We start from the raw sequence: 22,763 nt of genomic DNA on the forward strand, positions 1-22,763 counted from the left end.
TCATCCAATTGTTTTTATTAGGTAAGTTCTGTTGTTCTTATCAGGTCTCAGCAGAATAATGTAGCATTTAGGGAGAAAGATACAGCCCAACAGTCCAGCGCTGGAGGTCAGAATAGCAAATATCTCCACTGCCACCATGTACTTGCCCTTGGAGCTCAAGTATGCTGGGATGAAGAAGATCCAGACGCTACAGAAGACCAGCATGCTGAAGGTGATATATTTGGCCTCATTGAAACTGTCAGGCAGATTTCTTGCTAGGAAAGCTACGATGAAGCTGACACCAGCCAGAAATCCCAGATAACCCAGAACACAATAAAATGCAATGGTAGATCCATCATTACATTCAATTAATATTTTTCCTGTTTCTAAGTGCATGTTAAAATAGGGGTATGGAGGAGCAGTGAACAACCAGGAAAGACACAGAATAGTTTGAAGAAGGGAACAGGAAAGGACTATAGAAAGTGAGACCCTGGAACCCATCCATTTCCGGAGCTTGCTTCCTGGTTTGGTGGCATAAAAGGCCATTACCACAGTTATGGTTTTTGAAAGGATGGAGGACAGAGATATGGTAAAAGTGATCCCAAAAGCAGTCTGTCTGAGAATACAGGTCACCTTATTTAGATGTCCCATGAAGATTAATGAGCATAGAAAGCAGAGCATGAGGGAGATAAGGAGAATATAACTGAGGTTTCTGTTGTTAGCTTTCACTATGGGAGTGTCTTTGTAATAAATAAAGATTCCCAGGATGAAAACAGTGAGCAGAATGAAAAAAATAGAGATGGAAGTCAATGCTATCCCCAAAGGTTCTTCATAGGACAGGAAAGTTATCACTTTTGGGATGCAGGAATCTCTTTTTTGATTGGGCCATTGGTCTTCTGGGCACTTCCAACAAGTGTCTCCATCTAAGAATAAAGAATATTTTCTAAGTATCTCATAAATAGCATCAGTAATAAACCCCTCTGAGAAGTTTAATACTTTCATTAACTGGAGGTATCATAATAAAAAAAGAAAAACAAATTACAAAAAGCTGCTATGGGACCTAAACCAGCAACATCTGGATCTAATGCTTATAGTTGACAACTTTAAACATTAGGCTGTTCATAAAGATTGAGAACTATGCGGCAAATTATATAAATTGAGTCCTGATTTTAGGTTGGGATAAGCATCCTACTTCTATCTAACCAGCCAATCAAGATGCATGGTTTCTAAAACAAAACCCTGAGGCAGGCCACCTTTTTTATTTATTTATGAATTGTATTTTATCTTTTTTTTTCCTTACCCTCTCTCTCATATTTTGTTTTGTTAAATTATATTAATGTTTGGTTCAATTAATGTGATTTTTTATTTTTATCCTGATTTTATAGCTATGTATAAATCACATTGAAATTTGATTTTGCAATCAAATGTTTAAATAAACTTGAAACTTGAAACATCTGTCATAGATGCAGGGAGAAACGTCAGGACACTTAAGCTCACCCATGGCTGGACTTGGGTGTGGTTTCACCCGGAAGTGGCCATGGGTGATAGATAGGACCCTGAAACCATCAGCACAATGTGCAGCAGTGGTAAAGAAGGCAAATAGAATGTTGGGCATGATAAAGAATGGAATGCCACTTTATAGAGAATTGGTCAGACCACACTTGGAATACTGTGTCCAACACTGGTCTCCCTATCTAAAGAAGGATATAAAACTGCTCGAGAGGGTGCAGAGATGAGCAACAAAGCTGGTAAAAAGTATGAAGTACTTGAGCTATGAAGAACGGCTTGGAAAAATGGGACTGTTCTCCCTTGAGAAGAGGAGACTGCGAGGGGATATGATTGAGACTTTTAAAATAATAAAAGGAATCGACAAGATAGAGTAGGACAAAAATTATTTACGATGTCAAATGTGACTAGGACAAGAGGTCATGGACTGAAGCTGAGGGGGGACAAGCCCAGGGCAAATGCCAGGAAGTTCTGCTTCACACAGCGGGTGGTGGACACCTGGAATGCTGTCCCAGTGGAGATTGCTGCAGAACCCATCATTCTAGGATTTAAGGGAAAGTTAGATGCATATCTCCTCGGAAGGCAAATAGAGGGATACCAGTGACTAAGTTTTCACCAGGTTGCACCTGGCTGGGCTTCCACGTGTGCGGATCACCGGACTTAATGGACCCAGGGTCTGATCTGTTGATGGCAGTTCTTATGTTCTTATGTTAGATGCTTGAAATATAGGTCAGCAACATGTTTGCCTACATTTTAATTAGACTTGGCAACTGAGATGATTGTGGCAAGGACATCTCCCTGCCACAATCAGCTGAGCAGTCATAGCAGGAGCCACCCCACAAAGTTGGTTGAAAGGATGGATGCTGTGTCAAACCTACTGCATCCCCGAGGTTTATCACAGGGAAATATAGTAAAACATACAAACCCCGGTGCAGAAGAGCTGACCAGATCAGTGCCCAAGAGAATAAGTCATCTGACTACCCTGTAAGCAGTGAGGAAGACATGGAGACAGAACAAGAAAGCTTTGCTTTACCTAAGTTAGTGTCTAAGCAAAAACAGAAATCTCTGCTCTCTCATTATCCAGTGCCTGGGAAGCAGAAGGCAGACAAGAAATTTTCCCTGAGAGAAACGGTACAAGCAGAAGGAAGGAAACCCTCCCTTCTTCTGAAGCTAGAGGGGAATGGTTTCTTCCCTTAGCTTAAAGCGATGCACTGTAGAGAGCTGAAGAAAGAGGATGAAACTAGGGGAGCCCTCAAGGCAGGAACAATGCAGAGGCAGGGAGCCCAGTGTGAGGCTGAGCTTGCCTGGAAGCAGCCAGGGCAGCTTGCTGAGTCCGATTGGGACATGAAGGAGGAATAGGTGGTGAACTCTCCTTCAGAATCCTATATTCCTGAGTCTATGGTGATTGAGTAGAGCAGTGCTCCGTTTGAAAGCAAACCAGAATAAATGGAGGTAGTCTGAGAGCTGTGAGTCCAAAAGGGAAGATTGCTGTTTCTTTTCTCCCTCACTGATAAATGGGGAAAGGGTTGTGGCAGAGGCTGTAATATTGGAGATTGCAAAGTTTGCCTCCTGAATAACTGGCTGAGTAAAGCACAAGAGCCTATACAAACCTTAGCTTAGCTGAAACAAATGTTGGGCAAAAAGACAGCCTGGAATCGCTCTGGTTTCTTGTTCTCAAACCTCCTTGCATGCTTACAGCTGTGCTTGTTATAGCAACCTGTGAAAGGCAATTAACCCTGCATGCCTTCGAAGTTTAGATAAAACTCTGACTAGAAGACTGCTCCATTTTTGCTTGTTAACTACAGCTCAAGCTTAGTGAGTATTTTTCAGCTAGCCATCTTCAGCAGGACATTATTAAATCTGAAAGGACTTTGGACTCTAATGGAAGATAGCCTGCATAAGTATAAGACTCTGGTGAAGAGAAATGTTATGTTTTGTGATTTATTTGACAAAGCCCAGAGCAGAGTGAATAACATTTTGTTTTGAAGAATTCTTTGCTAGTTTGTAAAGTTTCATGCCACCGGGGAACTGGTATTGCATTATATTGCTGAGGCCTGTGGCCCAATAAAGTTTGTAATTTCCACTAAAGCCATTCTGACTTCTGGATTTTCTCTAAAAGAAAACACACACAGGCTGTGCTAAGTAATAACCTAGGGATGTCCCATTTGAAAGGTTCCCCTACTTCAAAGGGGCTCACACCAATATTTAAGGCATATGTCACTGCCAGGCGGCCTAAGGCACTCGGCGGAATCATGGGTGGTGACAATGCCAACTCCTTCCCATCAGAACCCCTAAACCACCACCCACAAAGTAAGCCAGGCAGGATGTCCACTTCCTCCTGCCCCAGAACCCCCCAAAACATACTGGGAAGGAGGGATGAACACTCATTCCTGCCACCATCCCCCCAAACTTGAACTCCCAAAACTCTAGCCACCCAAATCTGAACCCCCCCAACCTACCCCAAGGCTCAGGACCCCAACCCTACACTTCTAACCCTACCTCCAACCCCTATAACCATAAGTTGAATGTTCAACCAGAGGGATTCTTGCCACCTCTGGCTGGCTGGCCTGCCTCTCCAAAATGATGGGCCTTCCCCTTCTCAGTGCATTCTGGGATATAGTGAAAGTGGCTTAAGACTCCAGTTGGCTCAGATGCCTAAGGCCCCCTCCTATGGGAGGGGTCTTAGGCATATGAGCCAATCACAACCTTAGAACCCTCCCCGGAGTATCCCAAAATACACCTAGAAGGGAAAGACCTCTATTTTAGAGTGATGGGTCAGCCATCTGGAGAGTGTGAGTATACCTACAGCCAGATATTAAACTGCATCCCTCCTACCCAGCTCGCCTCAGGGGTGATAGCTCCAGGACAGGAGGGAGTAGGCATGCCTCCTTCCTGGCTTGTTTTTGGGGGTTCCAGGGCAGGAGTGAGTGAGAATATGTCCTGCCTGGATTATTTTGTGGGTGGGGAGTCAAGTGTTCTGGTGGGAGAGAGTAGATATTCCTCCTGCTGTTCGGATATGTGTGGGGGTTCGAGGGATGATGTCAAGGGATCAAGTGCAATTCACTAACCAGTACCTATGACATGGGCACTGGTTAGATAATTGGGCCAGTTAGGTGGTATTGGGTGTCTGCCCCTTAGGGAAGACATGATTCTGTATAGGACACTAGTGTGCGATTCTCAGCCGCTTCTTAGGTGACTGCAGAATCTGGTGTCCCATACAGAATCCATCCCTATGTGACTATATTAAATGGATTTTCTTCTGCTGCCACTAATCCATCCATGTGACTTCTTTTGCCTTATTTGTAATTTAGACATTTCTGTTTTTAAAGTAAATGTTCATGCCAGATGTTTCCAACATATGGACATCCATCACACATGTATTTTAGAACAGGCTCTATTCTGGACGACCATGTTATAACTTGGGATACTGCACTGCCGGAGTATAAGCTCTATCACCAGGATAGGTCAGGACAGAAAGGAGGTGGAATAGCACTATACATAAAAGAAAGCATACAATCAACAAGAATGGACACAGCAGAGATGACCAACAAGCTGGAATCACTCTGGGTTAAAATACCGGAAGGGAAAGGGCCTGAAATAAAGATGGGCCTAAACTATCGTCCACCCGGGCAAACCAGAGATATCAATGAAGAAATGGAAGCAGAGATGAAGCGAGAATGCAAAAGCGGTAACACAGTTATTATGGGAGACTTCAACTACCTTGGGATAGAATGGAGTCTTGGAAGCTCAAGATGCGCTAGGGAGACAGAATTCCTGGAGGCTACACAAGATTGCTTCATGGAGCAGCTTGTTAATGAACCGACGAGAGGAAATGCCACTCTGGATCTAATCCTAAATGGGTTAAGGGGACCTGCAAAGGAAGTGGAAGTCGTGGGACCATTGGGAAACAGTGATCATAATATGATCAAGTTCAAGGTTGAGGTAGGAATACCAAAAGGAAAGAGAACCATTGCGACAACCTTTAACTTCAGGAAAGGAAACTACGAAGCAATGAGGGAAATGGTAAGGAAGAAACTTAGGAACACTTCCAAAAAATGGCAAACAGTAGAACATGCCTGTTCTTTTTTCATATGGTGAGTGAGGCACAAAACCTGTATATCCCCAGATTCAGAAAGGGGTGCAAAAAGAGTCGAACAAAAGACCCGGCAGGGATATCTAATATAGTGAAGGAAGCAATAGGCAATAAGAAAAATTCATTCAGAAAATGGAAAACGGACAAAACCAAGGGAACTGGAAAGAGCACAGGAAGTATCAAAAAGAATGTCACCGTGTGGTTCAAATAGCCAAAAGAGAGTACGAAGAGAGGCTAGCCAGGGAAGCACAAAATTTCAAACCGTTCTTTAGATATGTTAAAGGGAAGCAGCCAGCAAGGGAGGAGGTGGGACCACTGGATGACGGAGACAGGAAGGGAGTAGTGAAGGAGGAGAGAGAAGTGGCAGAAAGACTTAACATGTTCTTTTCATCTGTATTTACAAATGAAGACACAATCAATATACCGGAACCTGAGCAAATCTTCAATGGAGATCAAGCAGAAAAATTAACATCCATGGAAGTGAGCCTCGAAGACGTAAGCAGACAGATAGAAAAATTAAAAACTGACAAATCCCCGGTTCCGGATGGAATCCATCCAAGGGTTCTGAAGGAACTAAAGGAGGAAATAGTGGAACTACTGCAGCAAATTTACAATCTATCACTGAAAACAGGCGTGACCCGGAGGATTGGAAGATAGCCAACATTACGCCCATCTTTAAAAAGGGATCAAGAAATGACCCGGGAAACTACAGACCGGTGAGTCTGACCTCTGTTCCTGGGAAAATGGCGGAAGCACTGATAAAACAAAACATCGATGAACATCTTGAAAGAAACGAACTTCTGATAACCAGCCAACATGGTTTCTGCAAGGGGAGATCATGCTTAACGAACTTATTGCACTTCTTCAAAGAAATTAACAAACGGATTGACAGAGGAGACCCCATAGACATCATATATCTAGATTTCCAAAAATCCTTTGACAAGGTACCCCATGAACGCCTACTTCGGAAACTGAAGAACCATGGGGTGGAAGGAGACGTACATAGATGGATCAGAAACTGGTTGGCAGGCAGGAAACAAAGGGTAGGAGTAAAGGGCCACTACTCAGACTGGAGGAGGGTCACGAGTGGGGTCTCGCAGAGCTCAGTGCTCATGCTGCTGTTATTTGATATATTCATAAATGATCTAGAAACAGGGACGAACTTTGAGATAAAAAATTTTGCGGACAACACCAAACTATTTAGTGGAGCTCAGACCAAAGAGGACTGCGAAGAATTGCAAAGGGACTTGAACAAACTAGGGGAATGGGCGACGAGATGGCAGATGAAGTTCAATGTTGAGAAATGTAAAATATTACATGTGAGAAGAAGAAATCCGAGGTACAACTATATGATGGGAGGGATGTTATTGAATGAGAGTACCCAAGAAAGGGGCTTGGGGGTAATGGTGGACATGACAATGAAGCCGACGGCATATTGTGCAGCGGCCGCTAAGAGAGCAAATAGAATGCTTGGTATAATCAAGAAGGGTATTACTACCAGAACAAAAGAAGTTATCCTGCCATTGTATCGGGCGATGGTGCATCCGTATCTGGAGTACTGCGTCCAATATTGGTCACCGTACCTTAAGAAGGATATGGAATTACTCAAGAGGGTTCAGAGGAGAGCAACACGTCTGATAAAAGGTATGGAAAACCTTTCATACGCTGAGAGATTGGAGAAACTGGGACTCTTTTCCCTGGAGGAGACTTAGAGGGGATATGATAGAGACTTACAAGATTATGAAGGGCATAGAGAGAGTAGAGAGGGACAGATTCTTCAAACTTTCGAAAAATAAAAGAACAAGAGGGCATTCAGAAAAGTTGAAAGGAGACAGATTCAAAATGAATGCTAGGAAGTTCTTCTTTACCCAATGTGTGGTGGACATCTGGAATGCACTTCCAGAGGGCGTAATAGGGCAGAGTACGGTACTGGGGTTCAAGAAAGGAATGGACAATTTCCTGCTGGAGAAGGGGATAGAGGGGTATAGATAGAGGATTACTGCACAGGTCCTGGACCTGTTGGGCCGCCGCGTGAGTAGACTGCTGGGCTTGATGGACCTCAGGTCTGACCCAGCTGAGGCATTGCTTATGTTCTTATGACATCCTTTCAAAAATGCAATTATGGGCTCCTTTTACTAAGCTGTTCTAGTGGTTTTAGCATGCACGTTAGACACTAACTTCTCCATTGAGCTGGTTTTAGTTTTTCCACGTAGCGGGGGGCCGCACGTGCTACTCTGCAGCGCGCGCTATAAACGCTAGTGCAGCTTAGTAAAAGGAGCCCTATATGTTGGATAGAGGACACTGATATTGACATCTGATCACCTTCAACATTTAAGTCTCTAAAGAATTTTTTTGTGGAAGGAGCCAATATAGCTTAACACTAATAACCACTGAAACAGAAACATGACATGAAGATAAAAGCCAAATGGCCCATTCAGTCTGCCCATTGTAATCAGTCCAGAAAAGTTTTCATGGAAAGATTAGTCAGAATGTCAGGATAGATAGATAGATAGAGTCGTAAATGTTGGAGGTGATCGGATGTTGACCATCTAATGAGGTTGTTTATTTTTAGACAAGGGACCCTAATTGATGCCAATTTCTCTCATTCTCCAAATAAATATAATACCAATTAAACTGTGGATTAATCATGGTTTCTGTGACTTTGTCCTTTGCTTAATTTCACAGAGATGAACCATCATAAAGCATCTATAGACTTGTGTTGACCACATGTTTCATGATATCACCCACCGGTTTGGTTGGAGATCTCTCCCTCTGCACATGGAATACAGTCATAGCAGCAGGTGGGCTGTCCTTCCCTGGGTAATTTTCTGTAACCAGGATGGCAACTTGAGCTACACCTGGACTGTGGAGGTGTCTAAGGATTGAGAAAACAAGTTACATAATTTTATTTGATGCTGGAATGCAATTTAGCAAAAGCAATATTCCTTTACTGGCCACTATATCAGAAATTGTATTTGATTAAAAACCCAGAGACGTTAGTTTACAAAGGATCTAGCTATCTAACTATACCTCAGTCAGACTTTCTGAAAATATTCCACTCTGGAGCAGCTAATGGTCACTATTGATTTTTAATTTTCAAGTAGAAGGTTTCCTGGATGAATTTAGTTTAGAACAAAAACAACCAGCTAACTTAAATTTTTAGGTCTCACCTGTTAAAGTTTATAAATAGCTAAGTTGAAGTCTAGAAACAGCAGTCATAACTTTAGTTGGCATTATCTTTTTTTAATTCTTTATTTAATATTTTTAATTACAATAAACTCAGTACAAGACACAATTAAAGTCGAATATACCTCATAGCATTTGTTGTACTAATAAAAATAAAACATCTTATCAATGCTAAAGTTTAAACATTATCAATGGCTAAATCTATGCAGCTTTTCAGCTTTAACCCAGTCAGCCCACTTGTGGCTGGAAATTCTCTTAAATCTATCTGATAAGGATCAAACTGGGAAAAGATGTTCTACTCTTTTTTGGTTCATTTGGCTTTTTATGAGATTTATAGAAATTTATTTTGGTTCATTTCATATATTTATGTTAATGTTTATATTTAGTAAAATCTTTATATACCGTATATACAGCCATAAAGGATCAAAGCTGTTTACAATATAATTCAATCAAAATTATGAAAATAACTCCATTTATTATTTATATTTATTACATACATAATAAAATTTAAGTACATCAATAAATGTACAAGGAAAAAAAATAAAATAAAACTGTATCTCTGATCAAGTCCACAACAATTAGGCTGATTAGCACCTAAAACATAAGGAAAAAAATCCAATGAACATTATCACAAATAGGCAAATTAAGGCCAAAACTTGAAAAGCCTCCTCTTCAGGGCAGCTCCACTCTTGTCAATAGAAGCCCCAACTGATCTCCCACTGCCACTGCAAGGGAAGGAGTTGGGCCAGGCATGGAAGACCAGCTCTGCCCCCAACAGCCCTTGTGGATTTAACTTTTACTTTAAAAAGCCTCCTCTTTAGGGCAGCTCTACTTTTGTCAGGAGCTTCCCCAACTGATCTTCTACTGCTGCTGCAAGGGAGGGAGTTTGGCTAGGCATGGGAGACCAGCTCTGCTCCCCCCTAACAGCCTTTGCTCTAACTTTGAAAAGCCTCCTCTTCATGGCAGCTCTGCTCTTGAAATACCAATATCTTGGTCATTCCCTCCATTTCCATAATAAGGCTGGACTCTTCTTGCTCCTTGGCTTCCAGTGTGTATCCCCCCTTCTCTCTAGAATCAGCTCCATACTCTTCTATGCTCTGAACTTTCCAGAAATAAATTCTAAACTTTATTCAAGGTGTGTTTTTATTTTTTCCAAAAGGCCTACCAATGGCTCCACTTGTTAGTTCCTTCTCTTTCTATCCATCAGTGTGGTTTAGGGCTCCTTTTACTAAGGTGCGCTAGTGTTTTTAATGCACACACAAGATTAGCACGTGCTATTCCGTGTGTTAAGGTCCTAATGCACCTTTGTAAAAGGATCCCTTAGTCTATTACTCTCTGTTCCTTCCCTGTAATTATCTGTTGTGTATGGTTTATTAAAATGTATAAACTATTTTTTTATTGTATTATGATAATCCTCTTGTATGATTTTGTCTATACCGCATTGTTTTAGTTAAGTCAATGATAGTCAATGATATATACTTGTTACATGTTTGACTATGACCTGGTTCTGTACATTACCCTGATGCATCTATAAATATTGGAATATTAAATGCCAATAAGTAAATTAAATAGATTTATAAAGAAAGTCTCTGCATTTGAATACCATATAAGCACAGAAATTACTAGACTACTGGAATAAACACACATAATTATCTATTTATTACTGACTTTTTAAAGAAATCCACCTGGTACCTATTGTTTGCAAGGGTTAACTCATGAATAATACAAAGAAAGATGAATATATGATATACAGAAACTATAATAATAGTATATATACATAGATTGGCTTGGTAACATTATTACATGTATTTCATCTTACTACTCTTTTAGAAAATTAGTAAAAACGCAACTATTTGTAACCTAAGGGCTCCTTTTACTAAGCTGTGTTAGGGCATTAACGTGCAGAATAGCACGTGTTACAATGCCACACGCGCTAGACACTAAGGCCAGCATTGAGCTGGCGTTAGTTCTATCCGCGTAGCGTGGGGTTAGCACGTGCTAATCTGCTGTGTGCACCTTAGAAAAATGAGCCCTAAGTTTTTTTTTACTGTTTTGTTCATTTGGTTTGTCATGTATTCTATTATGATTCTGTACACTTCGTTGACTGTCTCAGTTTCTCTTGCTGTAAACCACCTAGAACAGGCATGATCTGATGGTATATAAGAATAAAGTTATTATTATTATTAAATAGATAAGATATACATATATTGTGACCAGGCAGACACGAAGCATGCCAAGGTCCCAGCTAAGCCCGGAGAAAAAGTGAAAAGAAAAACCCGGATAGGATTGTATAAAGAATGTCCTAGGGTAAAAAGGGATGATTTTCAGGTTGACCACCAGGGGGAGCCTGAGATTTCCAAGGACCTCCTGGATGAACAGTATCCAGGCCACAACAGGAGGAGCCCTAGAGCTAAGTTGTTCCCTGCTGAGTCAGCCAGGTTAGGGTGTGTCCCTAGAATATATAAACCAGCAGCTGAGAGCAAACAGACAGGCAGGCTAGGGAGAAGGTTCAGACCTTTTCTCCCTGAGAGTCTCCTCGGGCCAAGCAAGGGTGATACAGCCTCACCTATGGAGGTGCAGGAAGCCGGAGAAATGCTGGAGGAAGTCTTTTCAGATTCTGATCTCCCCATGGAACTGGACAACCTGCCTGAGGGAATAAGTTTTGATGAAGAAGCCATGGAGGTTGATCTTTCCACCAGCTGCAAGTCCCAACTGGATTGAAACAGTGAGTGTATTTACAGCTTGCTTTGTTTGAGAAAGACTGTTTGCTGAAGCTGAACCTTTTTGGGATTTTGCTTTTCTTTTCTTTTCTGTTTTGCATTTTCTGTGAAGCTGATAGTGTCTGTTTTGGGAGAGGTTTGCTATTACCTGGGAGGGCATTTTGAGGCTATTGTTAGCTAAGATAGAAATCAAACCTGAGGCACTCTCCATTGCCTGGCAGTGAATTGCATGGCTGCCAGAGGCTTCACTTTGAAGCACTGTAAATAGGGTATCCAGTGCCTTTAACCCTATTGTTTTTTTTTTTTTTTTTATGAACTGAATATCCTGCTCAGGAGCAGGCTGATTTAAACCCTGAGGTGAGCCAAACCTCAGAGGTGAGAAAGAAAGTGAAAACACTTTGGACTTTATATTTGAACTGTTTATTGCTCTTACTTTTTGAGATTGGACTGTTTGAAGTTTGATGGTCTACTTACCTGTTCTATGGGCCTCATAATTATCCTGACTTTTATGTTTTGGAAAGAATAAAGCTGAGGCATTTTGATTTATTACTTTTTTTTGGGACATTGTGATTTTTATTTTCTAATTGGTGTCAGTCCAGACCTGCAGGGTGACTCCAGGCCGGATCACACGCTATTGCTGTTCGTTATTGTAACTACTAGAGGTGCTGTGGAGTCCCGTGCGGACCACAGTGGTGGTCACATTAATTGGTATCAGGAGTGGGATTATTGCACCTCCTGCAGGCGACACCAGGGAACTGCAATTGAAAAAAAAAAAAAGTTTTTCTTTTGCTTTGCCATTTTTGGACTTGCTTATCCTTGATGTGATATTGCGATTGAGGGACTATTTACCAATTGTTTTGTTTGGAGAATTATATTTTTTGGAGTACTTTATCTGGAGTTTCCTGTGACCGAACCGGAGGAGGAGTCTTCAAGGACCAAACCGGAAAGAGGAAACCAGGATAAAGACAGCAGCATATCCTGTGGAGGAGTGCAGCGAGGAGCTCAGTTCGAGTTCGGAGGTGGAGAGAGCCAGACCAGAGACCCAGAGGGACTAGTGGATCCAGACCGAACCCAGTTCCAGACTGGTGACAGCACGGGCGGTGCACCCAATCAGCACAGACGCGCAGACTCATCAGTGCCTCCGGTAAGGGTACCCGGGGTAGCTGGTGAGGATTAGGTAGTGCTGGTTGGGGAGGGCTGGAGACTGGGAGAGGTTATTAAGAGGGGAACTCTCTCGATACAGCCACACTTGGGTTCCTTTTCTTTTTGCTTGCTTTCTAGGTCCTTGCTATGGAGCAGGCCCAGATATTGACAGCGATGACCGAGGAGGACCAGAGACAGGCCAAGGAACTGGAGGAAATTTTAAGGACCAATGAGGCTCATTGGCAAACCCGCCAGGACGTGATGATACAGCAGTACGGAGAATTAATGTCATCCGTGCAGGAACAGGCCAGAGTGTTTGCACAGATTCTGCAACAAACCACGGCATCACTGGCAAGGCAAGAGATACCGAGTGTAGCATCTCCGGCTCCGGTAGGACTTAATATGTTGACACATTTAAACTGGTCTGAGACTGTGCCTAGAGAAGACCCTGAAGTTCTTCTCAGTCCTGAGATGCTAGGACGGGGCTTAGAAGTTCTAGACACCTTTCTTGGCGCCCAGGAACTCTCAGGGGTAGGCCCTAGTTTAAGTCTGGTGCAAGCACACACCCCTAGGCAGAATCCCATGTGGTTAGATGTAATTGGGAATAGGAAACCCTCTGTTAAAGTTGCCTCTATTCCTTTATCTTGGCCTAGCGCTCCGAGAAATAAGAGGAAATGTGATAGGTGTGGTCGGTTAGGACATACACAAGATTTTTGTAGAGTAGTAAACCTATCCAGCCAGAGGGTCAGGGGTGATACTAGGGGGAACAAAATAAGTATCCCTGGGCAAGGGCTGAAAAATGCATGCACTACGCCAGTGTCCGTAGGCGGACACGAAACAATAGCACTGATCGACACAGGGGCCGATCAGTCGATGATGTTGGTACGCTTCTGGGAAAAGGTGTTCCCTGGGGAGAAAGAAACCTCCAATGGGGAAAGAGTGGTGATTAAATGTATACATGGGGATAGTGTACACTATTCACTTAGGCCAATCCTTCACCAATCCCAATCCCAATCCCAATCCCAATCCTTCACCAATCCCAATCCTTCACCAAGATAGGGTTTATCAAGTATCCGTAGCTCTGGTACCCGGTGCCCCGTATGACCTGATTCTGGGTCAGGACTGGCCAGGGTTGAGTGAGTGTCTGGGTACTAAACAGGGGCTTGTCAATACTCGGTCTCAGGGTTTACCCACCGTAGGTCCTGAGGCAGAACTGGGGAAGGTGTTTCCTTTTCAGGAGGGAGTTGTGGAAAGGCCTACTCAAAAACAGGCAAGAGCCTCAAGGGCTCAGAAAAGAAGGCAGCAGCAACAACGCACTCAGGCCTTGCGAAAGGTTGGTCAGACGCAAGAGTTCCCAGGGCTTCCACAAGAGATAGTGGATACCTTTCCCACATTTCTTAGGGAACAGCGTGCTGACCCGTCTTTACAAGATCTGTGGCAGCAGGCTACAGGGCCAAAATCGGGAAAAGCCAGATTCAGGATTAGAAGGGGTCTTCTTTATAAGGTAGAAACATGCCCAGAACTTTCAGGGGAAAAGAATGAACAATTGGTGGTCCCGAAGGGGTTTAGGAAGATCATTCTGCAATTGGCTCACGATTCCCCATTAGCTGGACACAAGGGGGTACTAGCGACCCAGACCCAGATTTTGGGCAGGTTCTTCTGGCCGAGATTGAGACAGGAGGTAGAGGAGTTTTGTAAGTCTTGTCCCAGCTGTCAACAGCTGACCATGGATAAGCCGCCTCGAGCACCCCTAATTCCCATTCCCGTGGTAGATGAACCCCTCAAGAGATTAGCCATGGACATAGTAGGTCCATTGGAAAGAACGGTAAGGGGGTATAATTTTATCTTTGTGGTGATGGATGTGGCCACAAGATTTCCCTGGGCTTTCCCGCTTCGGAAAACATCTTCTAAAGCACTAATGAAAGAGTTAATGGGATTATTTTGTAGCATTGGTTTCCCCAGGGAGGTACTGTCTGATCGTGGGAGTAATTTTCTATCTAGGGAGATGGAAGGATTTTGGAGAGAGCTGGGAAAAAGACATATTAAAACCTCTGCTTATCATCCGCAGGCTAATGGCCTAGTAGAGCGTTTTAACCAGACTCTCAAACATATGTTAAAGAAGGGTCTAAAAGGGAATATGAGAGACTGGGATCTATTTATTCCCTATGTTTTATTCGCTGCCAGGGAAAGAGTCCAGGATTCTTTGGGGGTCAGTCCCTTCGAGATGTTGTATGGATGCGCTCCCAGAGGGCTTCTTGATGTAGTAAAGGAGGGTTGGGACCCACCGGATGAGGCTGAATTAGATGTGTTATCCCATTTGACCCAACTTAAACAGAGGCTGGCTCAAGTTGCTGGACTGGGGAGAGAAAATTTAGAGTTTGCTCAAAGAAAACAGAAGACCTATTATGACAGGAAGGCTAAAGAGCGCCAGTTTGAAGTCGGTGATCGGGTACTGATACTGGTACCATCTGACCTGCATAAGTTCCTTGCTCACTGGAAAGGGCCAGCCACGGTGGTAGAGAAAGTAGGCCCTGTAAATTATAGGGTGAAAGATGAGAAGAAACACGTTCAGACTTATCACGTTAATCTGCTTAAGCCCTGGAAAGATAGGGAAACGTTAGCGCTGGTTGCTCAGCGGTGTCAGGAGGACGATTTGTGTCCCCAAATAGCCGATCTAGGGCGGGAAGAGAAGGTTAATGTAGGCCCGGAGCTCTCGGTAACCCAGGCACAGCAGGTGCAGGCCCTAGTGGGAAAGTTTTCGGATGTGTTTTCACACATTCCGGGCCATACGAAAGGAATCGCCCATGACATCATAACCGCCCCAAGTAGGATAGTGAGGGTCCGACCTTACCTATTGTCCGAAGAGAAAAAGAAATTGGTTAATGGTTTAGTCCAGGAAATGCTGGCACTGGGAGTCATCAAACCCTCACAGAGTCTCTGGTGCAGCCCAATCGTGATTGTCCCGAAGGCAGATGGGTCTCCCCGTTTTAGCATTGATTTTTGGCAGGTCAATGAAGTTTCGCAATTTGATGCATTTCCCATGCTGCGGGTGGACGAGCTGTTGGACCGTCTTGGTCAGGTGCAGTATTTGTCGACCATTGACCTTACCAAAGGGTATTGGCAGATTCCCCTAACAGCTGCTGCCAAGCCCAAAACAGCATTTAGCACCCCCTATGGGCTCTACCAATTTACCCGCATGCCTTTTGGACTTCACGGGGCTGTTGTGACTTGCCAACGCGCAGTGAACGAGGTCCTAAGGGGACACCAGGCCTACGCAGAGGCCTACCTAGACGATATCGTCATATATTCTGTGTCGTGGGCACAACACCTAGAACATGTTTCAGCAGTACTAGAATCTCTCAGAAGGACAGGATTTACTATAAATCCAAAAAAATGTTTTCTGGGGCAGCATGAAGTGAAATACTTAGGATACACAGTAGGGCGAGGGAAAATTAGGCCCCTGGTGGATAAGGTCCAGTGTATCCAGGATTATCCACGTCCTACTTCAAAGAAGCAGTTGCGGGGATTTCTGGGACTTCTTGGGTACTATAGGAGGTTTATCCAGGATTTTGCCACTAGAGCTACCCCGTTAACCAACCTGTTAAAAAAGGAGGGTCCCGACAAATTACCCTGGGGGTCTAGCAGTACGGAAGCTTTTCAGGACCTGAAGGGGAGTCTCTGTAAGCAACCTGTCTTGACTGCTGTGGATTTTAATAAACCTTTCACTCTGCAGACAGATGCTTCCGGGTGTGGATTAGGGGCCATGCTTAGTCAGGAGGAGCAGGGCCTTGAACACCCTGTTCTATATTTAAGTAGGAAATTGCATCCTAATGAAAGAAACTACGCAGTAGTAGAGTTAGAATGTTTGGCTGCTAAGTGGGTGATGCAGACCTTAGTGCACTACCTGGAAGAGCGTACTTTTACATTAGTAACTGATCATGCTGCATTGAAATGGTTGAGCACTATGAGAAACAATAATGCGCGGCTCACTCGGTGGTATCTTGCACTGCAAACCTTCCGATTTACAGTGGTACACTGACCAGGCAAGTTAAATACTAATGTTGACATTCTTTCACGTATCCCGGAAAACACCTCTGCTTATCAGGATAAGCAACATTTAAGGGTGGGGGTATGTGACCAGGCATACACGAAGCATGCCAAGGTCCCAGCTAAGCCCGGAGAAAAAGTTAAAAGAAAAACCCGGATAGGATTGTATAAAGAATGTCCTAGGGTAAAAAGGGATGATTTTTCAGGTTGACCACCAGGGGGAGCCTGAGATTTCCAAGGACCTCCTGGATGAACAGTATCCAGGCCACAACAGGAGGAGCCCTAGAGCTAAGTTGTTCCCTGCTGAGTCAGCCAGGTTAGGGTGTGTCCCTAGAATATATAAACCAGCAGCTGAGAGCAAACAGACAGGCAGGCTAGGGAGAAGGTTCAGACCTTTTCTCCCTGAGAGTCTCCTCGGGCCAAGCAAGGGTGATACAGCCTCATCTATGGAGGTGCAGGAAGCTGGAGAAATGCTGGATGAAGTCTTTTCAGATTCTGATCTCCCCATGGAACTGGACAACCTGCCTGAGGGAATATGTTTTGATGAATAAGCCATAGAGGTTGATCTTTCCACCAGCTGCAAGTCCCAACTGGATTGAAACAGTGAGTGTATTTACAGCTTGCTTTGTTTGAGAAAGACTGTTTGCTGAAGCTGAACCTTTTTGGGATTTTGCTTTTCTTTTCTTTTCTGTTTTGCATTTTCTGTGAAGCTGATAGTGTCTGTTTTGGGAGAGGTTTGCTATTACCTGGGAGGGCATTTTGAGGCTATTGTTAGCTAAGATAGAAAGCAAACCTGAGGCGCTCTCCATTGCCTGGCAGTGAATTGCATGGCTGCCAGAGGCTTCACATTGAAGCACTGAGAATAGGGTATCCAGTGCATTTAACCCTATTGTTTTTTTGTTTTTTTTTGATGAACTGAATATCCTGCTTAGGAGCAGGCTGATTTAAACTCAGAGGTGAGAAAGAAAGTGAAAACACTTTGGACTTTATATTTGAACTGTTTATTGCTCTTACTTTTTGAGATTGGACTGTTTAAAGTTTGATGGTCTACTTACCTGTTCTGTGGGCCTCATAATTATCCTGACTTTTATGTTTTGGAAAGAATAAAGCTGAGGCATTTTGATTTATTACCTTTTTTTGGGACATTGTGATTTTTGTTTTCTAATTGGTGTCAGTCCAGGCTTGCAGGGTGACTCCAGGCCGGGTCACACGCTATTGCTGTTCGTTATTGTAACTACTAGAGGTGCTGTGGAGTCCTGTGCGGACCACAGTGGTGGTCACAATATTTAACTCATGTATTGCAACACCTTTACCAATGCTCATATTTGTAACACCATTTCTGAAACTCATACAAACCATTCTAAATTGACTCTCCAGTCATTAGTAGTAGTATAAACATAAGCATATAGTTTGCAAGTGGGATTGCAAAGGGGTAGAGTTTGAGAAAAGAATGGGTATAGAGCAATTATACCTGCCCTATGACTGATGCATAAATTATCAAGTAAAACACTCATGATAACTGCAGAATACTTCCAATTCAGTTGACTTGGCTATAGCTATATTTTGCACAGACAACATGCTGGCTAAGCACAATTTGACTGACCAGAGGATGGAGAATTTCAAAACCAAAGATTTGTAAGAGTAACACAGGAAGATAGCTTAGATTCAAGTGGATTATAAATTTTTTAAATAAAATAACTAAATAAACATGAGGCAAGGTTTCTCTACATGACTCAGCATATTTCATCATGTTCTAATGTTAATTGATTCTGACCTCAGTGAAGTCACTATCCCACATGATGGCCTCTTCATCAATGATGAAATCCTGTCCTGGAGGAGCATAAGGATTATAACTACCAACAACATCATTCCTACGTGTTCTGTTGGGTAGATAGACAATGTTTATGATATTGTATCCAATGGTGAGGCCTCCATTCTCATCAAAAAATATCTCTTCACCAAGACCATTCTTAAAATGGACACTCTTCAGATAATGATGAAGCTTAAGAATAAAGGGTACAATTTTGATATTTCCAGGTTAACCATGTAAATTCAAGCACACATAAAAACAAAACTATTTTCCTTTTTCAAATTATTCTGAAGAATAATTTTTATATTGTTTGTATAGCTGCATAGTCTGTGGATTCTTTTTATCTGTGGATGTTCACTTTGAAATTCAATAATGCAATAAATATCCACAGACGCTTGCACCTGACTTTCTTATGAACACTTTTTCTACTAAAACGTCAACTAGTTTTGAAAACAATATGTGTCATATTTCAATCCTTAGCCTAACGTCCTCAGAATGCCTGTCTCAAATATAGGTAAAATTACGAATACAGAGGACACGCTTAAATATTACCTACATACAGTAAGAACAGTTTCCAAATGGACCATTTACAAAGGCACCAATTTTACAAAGGTTACTTAGGCCCAAATACTATAAACAGTGCTGCTTGTTAGGAACCATTTTTAATTCGTTTAATTGCCTTTAACTGATGTGCTAATTAATTGTATCATTTAAAAGAAATTAAAATCTCATTACAAAAAAGACTCCACCACAAAAGGTGCTGGAACCCCATCTACAGAGGCACTTACCAGTGCCTAAGGGTAAAAGAGGTTTGGTTAATGCTTGAAGTACACTTAGGCATCAGTAGATATCTCCGTAGTCATGAATATCATCACAGATAGGCACTGGAAATGTAGGCCAGGGTTATCAAGGCCTACATTACTGGTGCCTAAATGTGATATAGCTGTGATTCTAAAAATGGTGCCATCGTGAGATTAACATGTGATCAGTACAACTTTTGTGGGTGGCTGATGATCATGGCACTGTTTTAGAACCTGGGCCTTAGCACTAAGCAATCTTTATACTAGAGTCATTTCATACATAATGCACACTATATTTTTCATTTACATGTTTGTTTGTTTTTTCAAGTATTTCTTTACAGTCCTTCAATATAGTCTTCCTGCTTTGCAATGACTGAGTCCCAATATCCGGGAAGTTTTATTATACCATCCAAGACACCGTTTTTGTTCAGTTGCCAAATGGCTTGGTACCGGCAGAAAAAAGCTCTTCCAGAGATGCACAACAATGTCCACTCATAGGTTGTTTCAACTTTAGAAAAAGGTCAAAGTCTTGTGGACTCATGTCTGGGCTATAGGGAATATGAGGTAACACCTCCTAGCCGTTTTTGTATAGTTTTTCAATGAATGAAGAGCTCCATCTTCCCCTCGGCCAAAATAATTTTGACAAGCTCAATCAAAAGTCAAACAAATGATGATTTTTGCTTATGATCATGAAGGCATCATTACAGAAAAAGTTGAATGTGGAAGAAGTGTCACAGCAGTGTATTATCATGAATTTTTGCAAAAAATGCACAAAACCTGTCCTCATTCTTTGCAACAATACTCGCCCACACATAGGGAATGTCATCATTGAAAAACTACACAAATACAGCTGTAAGGTGTTACCTCATGCTCCCTACATTTCAGATATGAGTCCACCAGACTTCGACCTTTTTTCAAAGTTGAAATAACCTATGCGTGGACATTGTTTTGCATCTCTGGAAGAGCTTTTTTTCTGACGGTAACCGAGCCATTCGGCAACTGAACAAAAACGGTATCTTGGATGGAATAATTAATCTTCCCAGACTTTGGGACTCAGTCATTGCAAAACAGAGAGACTATATTGAAGGATTGTAAAGAAATACTTGAAAAAAAATAAACATGTAAATTTAAAAAATAGTGTGCATTATTTATGAAATGACCCTCATAAAATAGTGCTTAGTATATTGAGGATTCCCATACCCAGCTTTGAACTTGAGGACTTGTACCTGCAGAAAACTGGTGTATTTATTTATTGATATTTTCAATACTGCCTTTAACTGCCCCATTGCAGATCAAAGCAGTTTATAATTTAAAATTCAACATAAAAGGAAAGGAACTACAAAATCTTTGATATGAAAGCATAGAAAGTCAACCAACCAAAGAACACACATAATACTTATATTCAGGTAAAGTCATCCAATATTGACCTCAGCAGTTCAGTCATGAACATCAAATGGCTTTTTAAAGAACCACATCTTTACCTTTGTTTTGAACAGTTTTGATGAGAGTTATCCCCTAATAGGCAAAGACAAAGAATTCCAGGTTGCAACAGCAACAAAGAAAAATACAGTGTAATATGTGCATTTTAGCTGGGCAGAATGAAGACTAGGTAAGACCTGTTAATGGTCATTAAGAGTTCATTCTGTTGAGTATGGTAAAGCAATTGTTGATAGCATGGGAAACTACAAAAGAAAGCTCCCAATGGCAGTTGGTCATGGGCCATTTCATGTCAAATGGTCCAGAGCTCCCCACATGACTATCTGAGTAATTGATTATTTCATGGGGTATGTTGGTTCATCTAATACAGATATCTGTAGTTTTGGGGCATGATCTCAATTATGTCCTGATTTAAGGGCCCTTTTATTTGGGCCACTTTTTAAGTAATAAACCCAAACTGAAACTGCAGAACAATTTAGAAGGTACAGAAATTTATTCAATAAAAATCATAAAAACATGTATAAACAGCATAAATAAAATAATTGCATCTCCAAATTGGTCTTTGTTCTCTTATGTACCAGACCCAAGATGGTCCGTGTTTCGATAAACACTTCTTCCTCAGGGGTCCAGGATACATAGAGTATCAAAAAGCCAAATGGATTAAAATAATCAAAAATTTGAATGAAATAATCAGTGCAGCACCCTGGACTCCTGAGGAAGAAGTGTTTTTCGAACATGAACCATGTTGGGTCTGGTATATAAGAGAACAAAGACTGGTATTTGGATACAATTATTTTATTTATACTGTTTATATATGTTTTTATGATTTTATTGAATAAATTCCTGTACCTTGCATATTGTTCTGCAATTTCATTTTGGGTTTTTTTGCTCCTGCATCTTCATTGCAGTTCCTGTTAGCTGTTTTTTGTTTGGCCACTTTTTTGTATCCCCGAAAGATGTCGAGTGGGAACCCTCCTTGAAATTGGGCCAATTGGCATGGAATTGCCTGAATGTAAAAGACCCTATTCTCTAACAATGAGCCTAAATTTAAAGAATGCCTCTGCCCTGTCCTTGCCCCTCCACTGGCAATGCCCTCTTATGAGTTACACATATGACAATTTAAGCACACAGATTCTATATATAGTTCTAATCCAAAATATGAACCCAACTAAATCAGTTAACAAGCATATTAGTGTTTATAATTGGGTGCTAACTGACACTGAATTACACCAATTCAAATTTGCATTTGCATCTTGCAATAAGCTATGTTATAACAATGGGTGTAAGAAATAACCTCAAACTAAAAGTCCTTGATAAACACTCAACCCCCCACTTAGACCTTCTAGCCTGCCAAATATCCGACGACACACTAAAAGGCACCTTGATATGCCTTCTCTGCTACATCACTCCAGGAAAATGGATCGCCTCAAAACATGATCTCGAAGATTTCATCATCCAGAACTCTCTAAACTCTTCACATAACCTGCTCCTTGGAGACATAAATCTCCACCTAGAAGGCCACACCTCCAAGCAAGTAGAAGGTTTACTTTCATATCTCGATGCCCTTTCTTACCAGATTCTTAACCCTCAACCCACTCACGAAAAAGGCCACCAACTTGATATTGCTGCATACATGTCCCTAAACTCTCACACACCAGATATCCCCATCTCCAACGGTACCTGACTTCCCTCCCTCTGATCAGACCACTACAAATATACCTTCACCATCAACTGGGCTAACAATAACAACAAACCCAAACCCCCAAAAAAGTACTTCAAGACTCACCAGAAAATCAAACCCAACACATTCTGGGACAAAGTAGACCCCGCACTCAATTCCATCAACCCTAAAGAATTCGTAAGCCATTGGAGAACCCTAAGTGAAACAACCTTAAATGAGTTAGCCCCAGCAAAATCAAAACACAGAATCTGCAGACCTTCCGACAAATGGTTTGACACCGAACTTCTCCAACTAAAAAGACACTGTAGACAACTCGAAAGAGTCTGGAAAAAACAGAACCAGGAACAAAACAAAACAGCAT

The 22,763-nt window shown here is 42.0% G+C and overlaps 1 protein-coding gene across 1 annotated transcript in view; it reads right to left on the minus strand.

Moving 5' to 3' along the window:
• The window catches only part of LOC117346231 (vomeronasal type-2 receptor 26-like), a 53,582-nt gene continuing 30,819 nt past the window's right edge, over positions 1-22,763 (minus strand). Inside the window, exons 4-6 of the mRNA XM_033915637.1 lie at positions 18,449-18,676; positions 8,327-8,453; positions 1-902 (exon numbers count right to left, since the gene is read on the minus strand). Of these exons, the coding sequence (XP_033771528.1) occupies positions 1-902; positions 8,327-8,453; positions 18,449-18,676 (1,257 nt within the window). The remainder of the gene's footprint in view (positions 903-8,326; positions 8,454-18,448; positions 18,677-22,763) is intronic.

The sequence above is a fragment of the Geotrypetes seraphini genome, chromosome 12 (genome assembly GCF_902459505.1).
Source record: "Geotrypetes seraphini chromosome 12, aGeoSer1.1, whole genome shotgun sequence".
Classification (NCBI taxonomy): Eukaryota; Metazoa; Chordata; class Amphibia; order Gymnophiona; family Dermophiidae; genus Geotrypetes; species Geotrypetes seraphini.